The following is a 13,338-nucleotide window of genomic DNA, read 5'->3' as shown; positions in this document are numbered from 1 at the left end:
CCCTACACACTATTTTAGTATAATCATTAATTTTCTGAATTTGAGTACAGTTGATCACTATACTACATTCAGTTAGGCCACATAAATTTCTATTGAGCTATTCGTGTGTTTCAGTGTCTAGGGCAATGGGTGAAAAGAACGGAGAACATGTTTGATAAAAAATTATGAGATTCATGCTTTTTAGAAACACAACCATGAATGTAGGGCCTACTAGGGCTGCAAACATTTAGAAAGCATCACTAGCTGTGAAGTTCGCCTATTTAAAGTGCACAAGTCAATGGATTTTAATATATTTGTAGATGTCTGCAAACATCATTATCATCTAATTTTAGGAAATTTCATCATTCCAAAAAGAAAGTTTGTACCTGTTAGTAGACCCTCCCTATCATTCCGCAGCTTCCAAACCAACCCAAGCTCAACAGTTTTCCCTTACCACAGGATCAAATTCCTTAGTTGGATGTGGGAAGTCATCATCAGGTCTAACCTCACATTTTTCTCTCCCTCTTCTCTTCCTCTTCTAATTTCAGTAATGTCATCACTAGCCAGTGCATAAATGTTTCCAACTGCTTTCCCATTTCCCACTTCTTTTTCTCTTCATCTAATTCAGGAAGAACTAATTATCCTTTACATTTAACCTCAAAGCATTCTTTTTTTTTTTTTTTTTTTTTGTCTTTTTCGTTTTTATCGGTACTGGGGATCGAACTCACGACTGCCTGCTTACAAGGCAGGCGCTTATGCCACTGAGCTAAATCCCCAGCCCCTCCTCAAAGCATTCTTTATGAAGTGTTTTCTGGTCCCTCTGATATTTACTTACTTTTCTGGGACCAGGGGATTGAACGCACGACTTGTGCTTACCAAACTGTGTCACTGAGCTATATCTTCAGCTGAGACTTTTTCTTGAGGTCAAAAAATTTTGTCTTCATCTTTTAAACCTCAGTGCCCAAAACAGTGGCTGCCACTAAACAAATATTTGTTGACCGAGTGGTTGAGAGCAACAAAAAATTATATATTCAAGCTGGATGTGGTGACGTATGTCTACAGTACCAGCACTCTGTGAACCTGAGGTAGGAGGATCACAATTTTGAACCTAGCCTAAGAAAATCTGCAACTTAATGAGACCCTATTTCACAATACAAAACAGGGGAAAAAAGGCTAAGGATGTACTCAGTGCAAATGCATAATCTCCAGTAACCAGTACCAAAGAAAGAAATATATGCACTCCAGCGCTACACTGTACATTACCAATAATACCTCACGCTAATTAACACAATGATCTACTCTCCAGGCTACTGAACAACTTAATTCAGATCTAATAACAGACTCAGTCTACCTCAAGAAAAAAAAATCATTTAAAAACGTTTCTCTCATGGATTATTCATCAAGTTGCTGCATTTTCTTGCTTTTGTTTTTAGTAGTGAACGTCCATGCTTCAGTTAGGTTAAATAAGAATTATAATAATACATTTCCTCTTGTATTTCCAATGTCAGTCAGCGGTACTGACAATGTCATTTCAGCTCAGGAATCTGCTGAGAAAGTCACGGTTGACTCATTCTTCACCTGCACTGCCTCCTTGCAGTTACCTGGCAAGTCCCATCCTATTATCCTTTATCTGTTTACTTCCCGGAGACTTTCTGACTTTATCTTTTCCTCATTACTGCAGCTTTTGTGAGGTTCGCATTTATCTTTTGCCTGGGCTATTCCAACAGCATCTTAACTGGACGCTTGTTTCCTGCTTCTGTTCATTCCAGTTCAGGCCCCAGCTTTCTATCACAATGCTCCAAGAAAAGATCTGATCAAATCATGTGATTCTTTGGTTTAGGGTACCTTTAGGACTTTCTTTCTAACACCCAAGGGCAAAGTTCGAATCCCTTGGCATGGACCTCGCTCCCACTTCATTCTCTAACTCATTTCTTACCACTAAAACAGGTTTAGACTGTAATAAACTACCTGTACCTCATGATAAGCTTCTCCTTACAGTATAGGTGCCTCTCCTACAACTTCAACAAATATTTCTTCCATCAATATTTTATTCAAGTAATATCAAATATATTATATTTCTTAAGCACACGCCTTCAAGTCATCTTCACCTGGAATGTTCTTCCCATATTTTCTCCAAGAGAACTCTTACTCATCAGCTTAGATACTGTCTTCTCTAAGAAGCCCTCTCTGATTCCTTGGAATAAAGCTAATAACTCCCTTTTCACATAAAGTCTATACAGACTCATTAATGTACTTTTCCTCTGTCTAGTTCTTGCTGTTTTCTCTATCTTTAATATATTTTTCTGTTGTTTTGACAACACTTTTCGGAATGTGCCTTAAGTACAAGAGGCATGTCTTATTAGTTTTTGTACCCTTAGTGCCTTATCACATAGTGCTGTGTATGGAATATATCACACATTCAGTAAATATTTATTGAATTAATCTTAAAGAAAAATTGGCATTTCCCTTTTTAAATACCTTCTAGTTTAAGGTAGGTCAAAGAATATATATTTCTAAAGCAATACTATAGAATTCCACCAAATTAGGACTTTCTGAGTTATTACTTTATTTTTCAAATTGTCTAGCACATTTCTATGTCACTGAAAGCAATCTTCCAAGTCAGTTCCTAATGGTCAAGTGCCTGTATCATTTTTTTAATGAAAAGCTGATTTTTAAAATGACTTGAAACCATAGTTTTATTAAGAAGTTTTTAGTTTCCTAAGACAGTTTTACCATGAGGCTTCTGAAAAAACGCTTTTTCATGGACTGATCAAAAACAAACTTTAGCCCAAGCTACTTTCTGAATTATGACTGCTTCCAATCGGTGGGGTTTTTGTCAATAAGGCTTATGGTAGTAAATTATTCAATCTTTAGTTCCATGGTATGTGGGGGGGGGTAACACCTGGAAATAAATCCTTTTGTGAGCATTACCAGAAGACAACCATTTTGATGAAATTCTGCTCCTGCATTTAACTGCTATTCAAATAAAATGGCATCCCCCTTCACAGGAGAGAGTGTGCTGCCATCTACTGATGCTAGTTTACCAAGTGTACAGGAAACATTTACAATTCTGTTATAAGACAAGCTTTCAAATTGGTCTCTTCCATCACAGTCATTAAAATTTGCATTTGTCAACAAAAAAGTAAATGGAAAACATTGTGGCACAACATGAAAAAGTGGGAATAAGTTAACATATCAAAATCAAAATGACAACAATATCAGAACAATTTCCCACTACAGCAATTTCCTAAGTAGAAAGCAAATCATTTATTTTAAAATACAAGGTTTTAAGAAATCACTAAATTCTGGTGTTGGAAAATAGGATTCATGTTGTGGTTTCAGTGGCAGAAAAACTACAATATATTCTCTGACATACTAAACTATGCTAAATTTTCACCTTTTAAAGATTATTCCCTTAGCATAATGAAGGTTTTGATTCCCAAGTGGGGGGGGGAAACCAAAATAATTCTTAAATTTTAAGTTTTATCTGAGGGTAAATTAGGGAACTGAGTTTTGAATGGGGAATTCTGGGGAAAGGGAAGAAATGGAGGAACAGATGATTGCGAGGCCATAGAGGAGGGGGGCTGAAGCAAACTTCCTGCGTTGCCCAATTTTGCTGACAATATTTTTTGAAAATGGAACATTTAGGGTTTCTTTATTTTCCAACAGGCCCAGACAGTGCACAATGAGCAAGCCAGAGCCAGCCTATCAAGTGTGAAACTGAAAGCTAATTTGTTCATTTCAGTCACTCTTGAGCGCTTTGCCTGGCCCTCACCATCAGTGTCTGTATGGAAGGTGAATAGCCTTGTGCTCTGTGGTTTGGGTTGCCCACCTCTAAGCAACTAGATCCTCAGCACCCAAGGCCAGGATGACTCAGAAGAGGTTGCTGTTTTCTCTCCCCCGTGTTTGTGTGGTTCGTGCTGCTGCAGAATGCTGGTCACTCCTCTGTTTACATGCCCTGCTCTTCAGCAGAGGCACTTCTACCCTTTCTCCAAGTTACCATCACACCCTGCATTCCAAAGTCCTCAATGACTTCTGTACAGGGACCACACACATAGGAGATTATTTTTAATTTCCAACATTGTGTTCTACTGTAAGACCCCATTCCCGCATTTTTGTACTAAAAAATATACTTTCATTTTGTAAAAGTAGTATAATAAATTCATGGTATTTATTGTGTTACACATCTTACATATTTTAACTTTTTTAGCTTTCACAAAACCCCTGATATATAGATACTATTATTATCACTATTTCTCAATGAAGTAACTAAAGTTCAGGGAGGTTAAGTGATTTGCATAAGGACACAAAGCTAGTCTGCATTTACAACTCAGATTCTGGTATGATTCATTTCAGAACTTATCACATTGTATTATGTTATTAAGACTTTATACTCATACAATAAAATGATTATCATTTATTGAAGACTTACTATTTTCCATGTACATTTGTGAGGTATTTACACACATTATTCTTATTTGAATATCAAATGGTATGAAGTTGATACTATTACGACCACATTTTTTCACTGGTACTGGGGATTGAATTCAAGCCCTTCACACTGAGTTATATCATCAGCCCTTTTATTGCATTTATTTATTTTTTGAGGCAAGGTCTCTATAAATTGCCCAGGCTGACTTCAACCTAATAATTCTTTTCAAGTCTCCTACAGTGCTGAGGTTATAATCTATAGGCTTACAGCACTATGCCTGGATTGATCTCAACTTTTTCACTGAGGTAAAAGAGGCTCAAAAGTTTAAAAAAGAAGTGGCTCAAATTGATACTGCTAGTATAAAAGGTCTGTGATTTGAATCTGGGTTTTCAGATGCTCATACTATTCTCTTAACTATATAAGCATCCCAAAATAAATCCCATAGACAAAGCTCTAAAATAGATATGATTCCACTTGATAGCTAAGATATAGAGGCTCAGGTTAAATGACTTGGCTAAGGTTTCCCAGTATTTAAATGGAAAAGATAAGGGACTCATAAAGAAATAGTGGGGCAAGAATTGGAAAGCTCAACTATGCAGACTTGGAAATGTAGCTCAGCCTGCATCTACTGCTTAAGAAGCTCTTTCCCATTTCTGGAGAGGCTTTCCGCCAAGACCAACAAGTACAGGTTGGCAGTCATAGGGCTAGAAGGAAAATGGCTCTCTCTACACCCAAACATGAAGTTCAAAAGAGAAAAAAAGCTACTTAATTTTTAATAAATACGTAATCTTATTGCTTTCTCCTCTTCATCATGTTGCTTAAGGTAGCACAGAATAAGCAATAAATTCATAAAGGCCACAGCTCCAGTATTATCACAGTTTATGAGCAAAGCAAGATTTTGGCTCAGGAAAATAATGCTTGTTTCTCAATTGATTTAAAAATGGTGTATAAATGCATTTTATTGTAACAAATCTATTGAGACTATAAATAGATACTAAATAGTGGTTACTTTTACTAAAATGAGGCTGCCATGATTTTAAAAATTGTTTTATTTCATTTCACCTTTCTATTTTATATGAAAAATTTATATGAATAGTTATATGTATAGTTAGGATATACAGAAGCAAAGTGGGTAATGGGAAACATGTAAGGTTTGAAGGTATACAGTCGTGAATACCTTCTGGCTCTGCCACTCATTAGTTGGTGGCTTGGTCACTAAAGTTTTTAAAGCTCGCTTTCAGTGATCTGTGAAATAAAGACATTCAAATCTACTAAAGGATTACTGAAAAAATTTAACCCTGATAATATATATAAAGTGGCCAGTAGACAAAGTACTTGGTAAATGAGAATTATTAGGGCTTTTAGTATAGAAGATGGTTGATGAAAGGATATTTAATCATGTAAAGTCACTTTGATAAAGTCCTAGGATTCAAGATGGGTGTTTTTCCTGACAGCTACAATTTCAGCATTTGCCTCTCCAAACCCCGCAGCTTCAAATTTCTCAAGTTCAGGATTGTTGACCTTTTGAGCTAAATAATACTTCGTTGTGAAAGGGAAGGAAGGGAGGTATTTTGTGTGTTGTAGGACACTTAGAAGTGCCCTTAACCTTTATTCACTAGTTGCAGTGACACTCTGAATTAGAACTCTAAAAACTGTCTTTAGATATAATCAGATTACAGCCTGGAGGGCAAAATGGTACTAACACCTTCTCTGGGGCGCCTCCCTGTGGCTCCAAGACGAAATTGCTCTTGTCTCCAGATCGTTTTAGACTAAAAAAATTATATTCAAGGAAAGAGCCCCTTATTCTCTAATTGTCTTATTCTATTAAATTGTATCTTTCAAAGACAATTGTACGTTTCTTGGTCAGTGAGTGATCTTTCTATTGTGTCCTCCAAAGTTTTTTCATAGAGAGCAGATACTGGGAACTTACTACATTCTCAGTGAGCATTTAATGTAATAGACACTTACTAGGTGTTAGATATATAGAGGAAAAAAGACATAATTCCTGCTGTGGAGAAGATGGTAGACTAGTGAAGGATACATAATAGTATGATGTGATATTTACTACGGTAAAAGTAATAAAGAAAAGAGTTTTTTAAGTCAGTTTCAAAGAGGCAAGGCAAGCTCCCTTGAGAAAGGACTTTTTGAACTGAGTTTTTAAATAGGAGTTAGTCAAAGTGGGGGTGCTGATTGTTAATATTTAGCAGTTTTGACTTAGTTTAATACACATTATTTGCAAGCTTTTAACTCTTCAGAAGAGAACTTTTTTAAAAAATCTTTTTACCTAGAACACTGACTACAGTATTAGTGTTTTATAAAACTGGGCAACCAGTATGGGTGTGCAAGCATGTACAGACCAATGAGACAGGAGACTACTAGTATTGTCTGACTCTGCCTCAGTCCCCACATAGACATGCTTCTAAATTAAAGGGTTACAATATTTGGGGTTGCAAGTTTTGATTGATAATGTTAGGTATGAAGTTGAATTTTTTATCATGATCCATCAGTTGGAGTCCTTGTGGTATGAGCATAAAATATTCTATCAGATCACTTCTCTTTTGTTGATACACTCTTAAAACAAAATTTACTATTGAATACAATGTGTCAAGTTTTCACCTTAACTGACTTTTTCAGGTGAAAATCTTTCATTTCTGTCAAATTAGGAGTATGAGAGTGGGAATGATCTGGTACATACAATAAGTCCTAACTTTTCATCTAATGATTTAAATGACCCTGGAGTTCATACAAACACGTTTCTGCTTCTAAATGGTGTTTGAGAAATCCTCTCATGCAGAAAGTAATGATAGCAAAAAAATAAAAAATCAAACAAAAACAAAAACTCACTTAGCTTCTCTAGGATCTCCTCATCTGTCATCTTCGATTTCTTCCTTTGCCGATCTGTATTTCTATACAAAGTACTGGAATTGGCATTCTCAGTGGAAGGTGGTGTGACTTCTTTATTTGGTGCTGCTGGTGAAGCAATGGATTCAACCACAGAACGAGTATAGATCTAAAAGGGAAAAAAAGTCTTAATAAGAAGGCCAAAGGGAAAGTATAAATGTATGGCATCAAGGCACTGTCATTTCAATGAGTTTTCAAAGATAAGTTATTGTCTACCTAAAAAGAGTTTCAAGTAGTTCAAGTAGTTTCAAGTAATCAAGTGCTACTGGCAGATCTTGAGAGCTAGTCTTTGGAGGTTCCTATACAAGGCCCTGTTAATTCTAGTATTGATGTCTCTGCCTGTGCAATTTTTTTCTGTCTGGTTCACATGGATTTCCTTCCCTGCTTTAATTTTGCAGCAGTTTTATAACTTAGTAGCTATTTAAGTTGTGTTTTGCTATTATTGTCCAATTAGTTAATATGATAATTTAGTGTCCTTGAAAAGAACTGTCAAAACCAGGGTTGCATCATATACTCTAGTTCTGGGAACACAGGAAATACTCAGTAGGCACTAGTTAATTAAATATATTATATGTTCCAAACGGCATCTTTTGAATCATTTAGAAATAATGACTTGTGACTTACTGATTTTGTATGCTCTGGTCTTGGTGCAATAACAGGTGGGGGCTCATTATCATCTTCTTCCTCCTCTTCTTCTTCATCTTCTTCTTCAGATACAGGAGGCGCCAAAGGAGGCTCAGACGCTGTTTTTGTACTCTTTGGACAAAAAAGTTTAAAGATCAGATATTTATCCCTCACTGTTTTTCTACAAAATGAAACTTTTATGCACGTAGGGATAGGAGGGAACAACATCTTTTACAAATGAGCAGAACCATCTCTAATTTGGTGGACAGGATCTGTTTGCATTCAGAAATAAATTCATGTCATAACTGAAAGGACAATAAAAATTAAACAATTATTTATATTTTACATTGAGTTAAAAAACCACTGAAATATTTATTCACATAATATTTCAAAGTTCAATGTTATTGAAATCAATGAATGCGTTAAAATAAATTGCCGTTAAATCTTTGAATCTGTACTGAGTGCATTGTCAATTTGCTCACTGACAATTTGTCAATTTGGAAAAGGTTACTTTCTGTCTAAAGGTTAGAGCATGCATATGGATATGGTATCAATACAGCTCTGTAAATACTCACTAAGAACAAGCGAGTCAATAAATTTTCTTCTCTGTTTAGTCTCTTGGAAAGAAGCACTCAAATAGTAACAGGCACGAAGATCTAAGGAATATCTATCTGCATAAATAATTACTCCATATTAACCCACAAGTTAATAATAATTTGCTATTATTTGTAAACTGCAATAGCACCACCAAACTGACAACCAGCATGGTACCTAGGATTTATTCTTGATCATTCACATTAATGCATGGGGTACAATTGTTCCAATGTTGGATTTTGAAAGAAATATGGTCATAGTTCTCAATGGGTCGTTCCCAGGTTAGCACCATCAAGAGACTTAGAACTGCAAATTCGCAGGTTCCAATTAAAACTGTGAATCAGAAATTCTGAAAGTAGAGTATAGTGATCTATGGTATAACAAACTTTACAGGTGATACTGATGCATGTTTAGGTTTCATAACCACCAACTGTGGTATTAGTCTGTAGTATCCAATGTGATGGTCACTAACCACATATAGCTACTGAACACTTAAAATGCAGCTAGTCGGAATTGAGATGTATTATAAATGTAAAAATCATCTTTGCCATTGTATATCTGATAGGAACAGATTGTAAAATATTTTATTAATTCTTTTTATATTGATATATTGAGGTGATAATAATTTCAACGTACTGAGTTAAAAGTTCATCATTAAAACTAATTTGTCACATTTATTTTTGTTTTTTAATGTGTCTTCTAGAAAATTTAGTTATATATATATATATATATATATATATATATATATATATATATTATGTTTCCATTGCACAGTGCTGTTATAAGGCAGTGGTATTATTATTGGTTTTGTGTATTTATTTTTTGCTCATGCCATTGGTTGTACTGTCCAAGACAATACTATCAATAATTTTCATTCTTTTTAAACAAAGCTCCTGAAGCAGTTGTAAGCATATAAACAAAATTACTATATTGACTGAATTCAGTCTGTGGTTAAAAATCTAATATGGATTTTGTATAATCATGTAAATACCTACAATAGAGTAGTAAGGTGTACTTACATATTTGAGAGGAACTGGCTAGATTTATCTATTGTGAAAAGTAACAATATGTAGAATTTATTAATCAATAAATAAAAGAGTATTTGATTTCTCTGATACAGCTGTTAAGTCATCTATATGTTGAACTTTAAGTATCTACTAGAGATCAGTTTTCTTATTTAGGCCACCTACATGCATTCTGATTGAAAAATATTGCGAAAGTTTAATTTTCTTTTCTTTTATCTTTTTGGGACAGGGTCTAACTTTGCAATTTGGGCTGGCCTTGAGCTCACTTTTTAGCCCAGGCCTTTCTTAAACTTGCAACAACCCTTCCTTCTCAGCCTAAGTGCTGAAATTGCAGGCATGCACCCCCATGCCAAGCTCTGAAAGTTTAATTTTAAAATATGTATTACAGTGAAAGACACACTACTGTGCAGTTGCCTCAAAATACTCCCTCTAGCTCCAACACACTTACTACAACATTCTTGCCACTTTCTGAAGTAGTTCTTGAAGACTTGTAGGTATCTTTTAGCTGCACTGGCATAGCTGCCTCAATGTCCTGAATTTATTCAAAGTGTTTACCTTTAATGATCATTTTAAAATTTGAAGAGTCAAAAATCGCACTGTGTCACAGCCAGTGATAAAGATGGATGAGGGCAATACTGTGATGCTTTTATAAGCTGTTCCTTCCATTGGATGATACATGACAGCAACATTCACCAGATTTTTGACAATATCTTGTAAAGACACTTGTGAAAGAGGACTTCAAGAACTGCTTCAGAAATCAGATTTAATTATAAACTAAATCTTCACTTAACTGAATGATTTCAAATTCAAAAATCACCTCAGAAACTTACAACAAAAATAGGAAGTGGAATACAGGAGTTTTTTAATGTTTGATGCATATATGGAGTGTTGATGCTTAATTAGATAAGATCCATCTGAAAAACTTCACTATTTCTTAACATATTCTTTACTATATTTCCTATTCTAATCTATCAGTCCATTTTAATCAGATCAGGTAACTGTCCCAGTAGACCTAGTTTTTAACATAAAAAGTCATGCACAGTGTCAACTACAATCTCCCTTTAAAACCATAATAAAAGCACAAGTCACAGTTTTCCTTCCCAAGTGAGTGAGTTAAGACATGATCTTAACTGAAGGGTCCAAATGAGTTAATTCAATTAATAAGAACATAGCTTTAGTCAAATTGTTTAATCAATTATCTGTATTCGGAAGTCCAACCTAGCTTCAAATTCAAACTGTCCAGTAGGAAACACAATTTCCAATGGAAACCTGCTTCTTCTGAAAGATAATATCCATATCTTTTTTTATCTGCTTTAAACCTACAATCACTTTTGAGCCCATGCTTTCTTCTAGCAGATAGTCAATGATATAAACATTTCTAGAATTTGAACCTAGTTTTTATTCCAATTGCCTCTATCTCACCTCTGGCCCTCATTATCTCTGGCCTGGATACATGTCATATTTCCCCAATTAAGTCTTCCTTCATCTAACCTATCTGTTCCTACCTCATTCTGAGGATTTGCTGTTTGATTCCTATAGCATAAGCTTTAATTAGCTAACTGTCTTGATTCAAAACAATTCAAAGACTTTACCCTGCATACTGGAAAGATCAGATTCCTTAGAATAGCATTTAAGGCTCTATGATTTGGTCCCAACTTAAAGCTTGGGACTTAATCCCTATGATTTTTTTTTTTTAATAGCAGTCTTCATTTAAAACCTCATGCCTTTTTCCATGGTCTCCTCATCAATCTCCCCTTTCTCAAACATTTTCTATTGCTTAAAATGCCTTTTGCCATCTTCACAGATACAAATCTCATTTAGTTTTTAAGATCTAGCTAAAATGGCAGCATTTATATGACACATATATTATTATGTGTTAGAATTTTCTTTTTAATATCAAATAATATTCTATTATTTGTATATACAACATCTAATTTATTCCTTCATCCATTGAGTTGCTTCTACTTTTTGGTTATTGTAAATAGTGCTGTTATGAACATGTATGTAATAGCTCTCCAACACCATGATAACAAATCTATATATATACCCACAAGTAGAACAGCTGAATGGATGCTAATTCTACTTTTTATCTTTTTAAAAAGTGCCATGTCATCTCAGAGCCTTTTCATTTTATCACCAATAATCTACTGTTATCATACTAGCCGGCCAAGATGATGTCAAGCAGGTTAGTATTCATCATATATGAGAAGAAAAAAGTTGGCTTGGCCATCCATGTCCCTGAAAAAATGCTTAGCAGACTTTCACTAATTCCAATTATTATACCACCAAAGAAGCAAATGAAACAGGAAATAATTTTTATCAGGATATCAAAATGAAAATCCATGGAAAAGGAAATCTGAGCAAGTTTTCTGTCTAATGTATGTAGGTATTCTTTCAGACACCAGAGTATTTCCAATGACTAGTTTACACATTTTCCAGTTTGTTTTCTGATAAAAAGCATGTGATTTTGGGCAAAGCTCATTTCCCTCATTGTATTTAGTTTGTTCAAACAAATGACACCAAATTAGAACAGTAAGTTCATCTCTCTAAATCTCAGTTTCCTCATGTATAAAATGAGGACAATGGTAAGTCTTACTTAATTGAATTGCAGTGGAGATTAAGTGAATATAAAAATAATACTGGCTTATTTTGGACATATACCTTCTGTGTTCAATAAAAAGAAGTGCCTATTAATATGATTATTTTTGAAATTGTGCATGTAATAAAAATAAAAACGTCTGTCCAGATAAAGACAAATGAACAAGAATTTTCATGGTAGCATTATTAATAATAGCCTAAAACTAGACATAGTCTCGAGAATCTTCAATGAATGAATAGTTAAAACAATCAATGGTACAATTATACCACGGTTCACTACTCAGGAATAAGAAAAGCAATCTATTGATGGACATAACAACTTGGTTGAATTCTCAAAGGACTATGCTAAGTAAAAAAGCCACACCAGAAGGTCATATAATATATTATTTACATGAAATGTACAGAAAGGCAAGTCTTTAAAGGCAAAAACCAGATTAGCCCTTGCCCAGGGGATAGAGAAGCACGGGGGAGGGATTAACTCTGAGCAGTCAAGAGCGATTTTGCTGGGGTGATGGACATGCTCTAAAACTTGATTATGATGAGGGTAGCGTAAGTATATAAATTTACTAAAAGACATCGTACCCTTAAAACAGGTAAATTTTTTTTAATCTAAATTACACCTTTGCAACTGGTTTGAAAAGATTTTTATCTAAAAACAGGAAAAAGACAATCATATTGTTGGATGGTAGGACACTTTAATCATGAGAAAGTTTTTGATTTCACTTACTGAAGGATGTGCTGCTATATATCCATGTGCACTTTTATCTGAAAAGTGAGAATAAAGAGGTCACCTTTGTTTCACGAGGACTGTCTCATTTAGAGGCAGTCTAACAAGTAACAATAACAAAAAAGAACGCCCCATAAAACTCAGAAAAATTAAAAAAAAAAAAAACAAAGCACTGCATGTCTTGATCCAATAATAAATTCTCCAATTTAGCATTAAATAAATATGACAAATTACAATTATTTTTTCCTTAAAACAGCTTACACCATTCCATTCTCATCATGTTCTGACCAAGTCACTGTGCAAACCTTAATGAAGCAAAACTCATCTGTGTAGAGGAATGTGAAGATGACCTACTCCTGACTCTTATCCGTCTATACATCTGTATTATAGCATTTTTTTCTCCGATAAAAAAAAAAATCTCTGAATACTCTAGAGCATTCAATATGATGAGCTTCATT

At 34.6% G+C, this 13,338-nt stretch overlaps 1 protein-coding gene across 11 annotated transcripts in view; it reads right to left on the bottom strand.

Annotated features, from left to right (window-relative positions):
* The window catches only part of Pak3 (p21 (RAC1) activated kinase 3), a 327,193-nt gene that overhangs the window by 46,616 nt on the left and 267,239 nt on the right, over window positions 1-13,338 (bottom strand). For all 11 annotated transcript variants that reach the window (XM_063246284.1, XM_063246283.1, XM_063246288.1 and 8 more), the window contains 3 exons: window positions 12,881-12,918; window positions 7,937-8,068; window positions 7,256-7,421 (listed from right to left, as the gene is read on the bottom strand). In XM_063246284.1, the coding sequence (XP_063102354.1) occupies window positions 7,256-7,421; window positions 7,937-8,068; window positions 12,881-12,918 (336 nt within the window). The remainder of the gene's footprint in view (window positions 1-7,255; window positions 7,422-7,936; window positions 8,069-12,880; window positions 12,919-13,338) is intronic.

Source organism: Cavia porcellus, unplaced genomic scaffold, assembly GCF_034190915.1.
Source record: "Cavia porcellus strain 051 isolate PalLab524CR breed Dunkin Hartley unplaced genomic scaffold, mCavPor4.1 scaffold_3, whole genome shotgun sequence".
Taxonomy (NCBI): domain Eukaryota; kingdom Metazoa; phylum Chordata; class Mammalia; order Rodentia; family Caviidae; genus Cavia; species Cavia porcellus.
The sequence above is the reverse complement of the archived record's forward strand: the minus strand, read 5'-3'. Positions and strand labels throughout refer to the sequence as shown.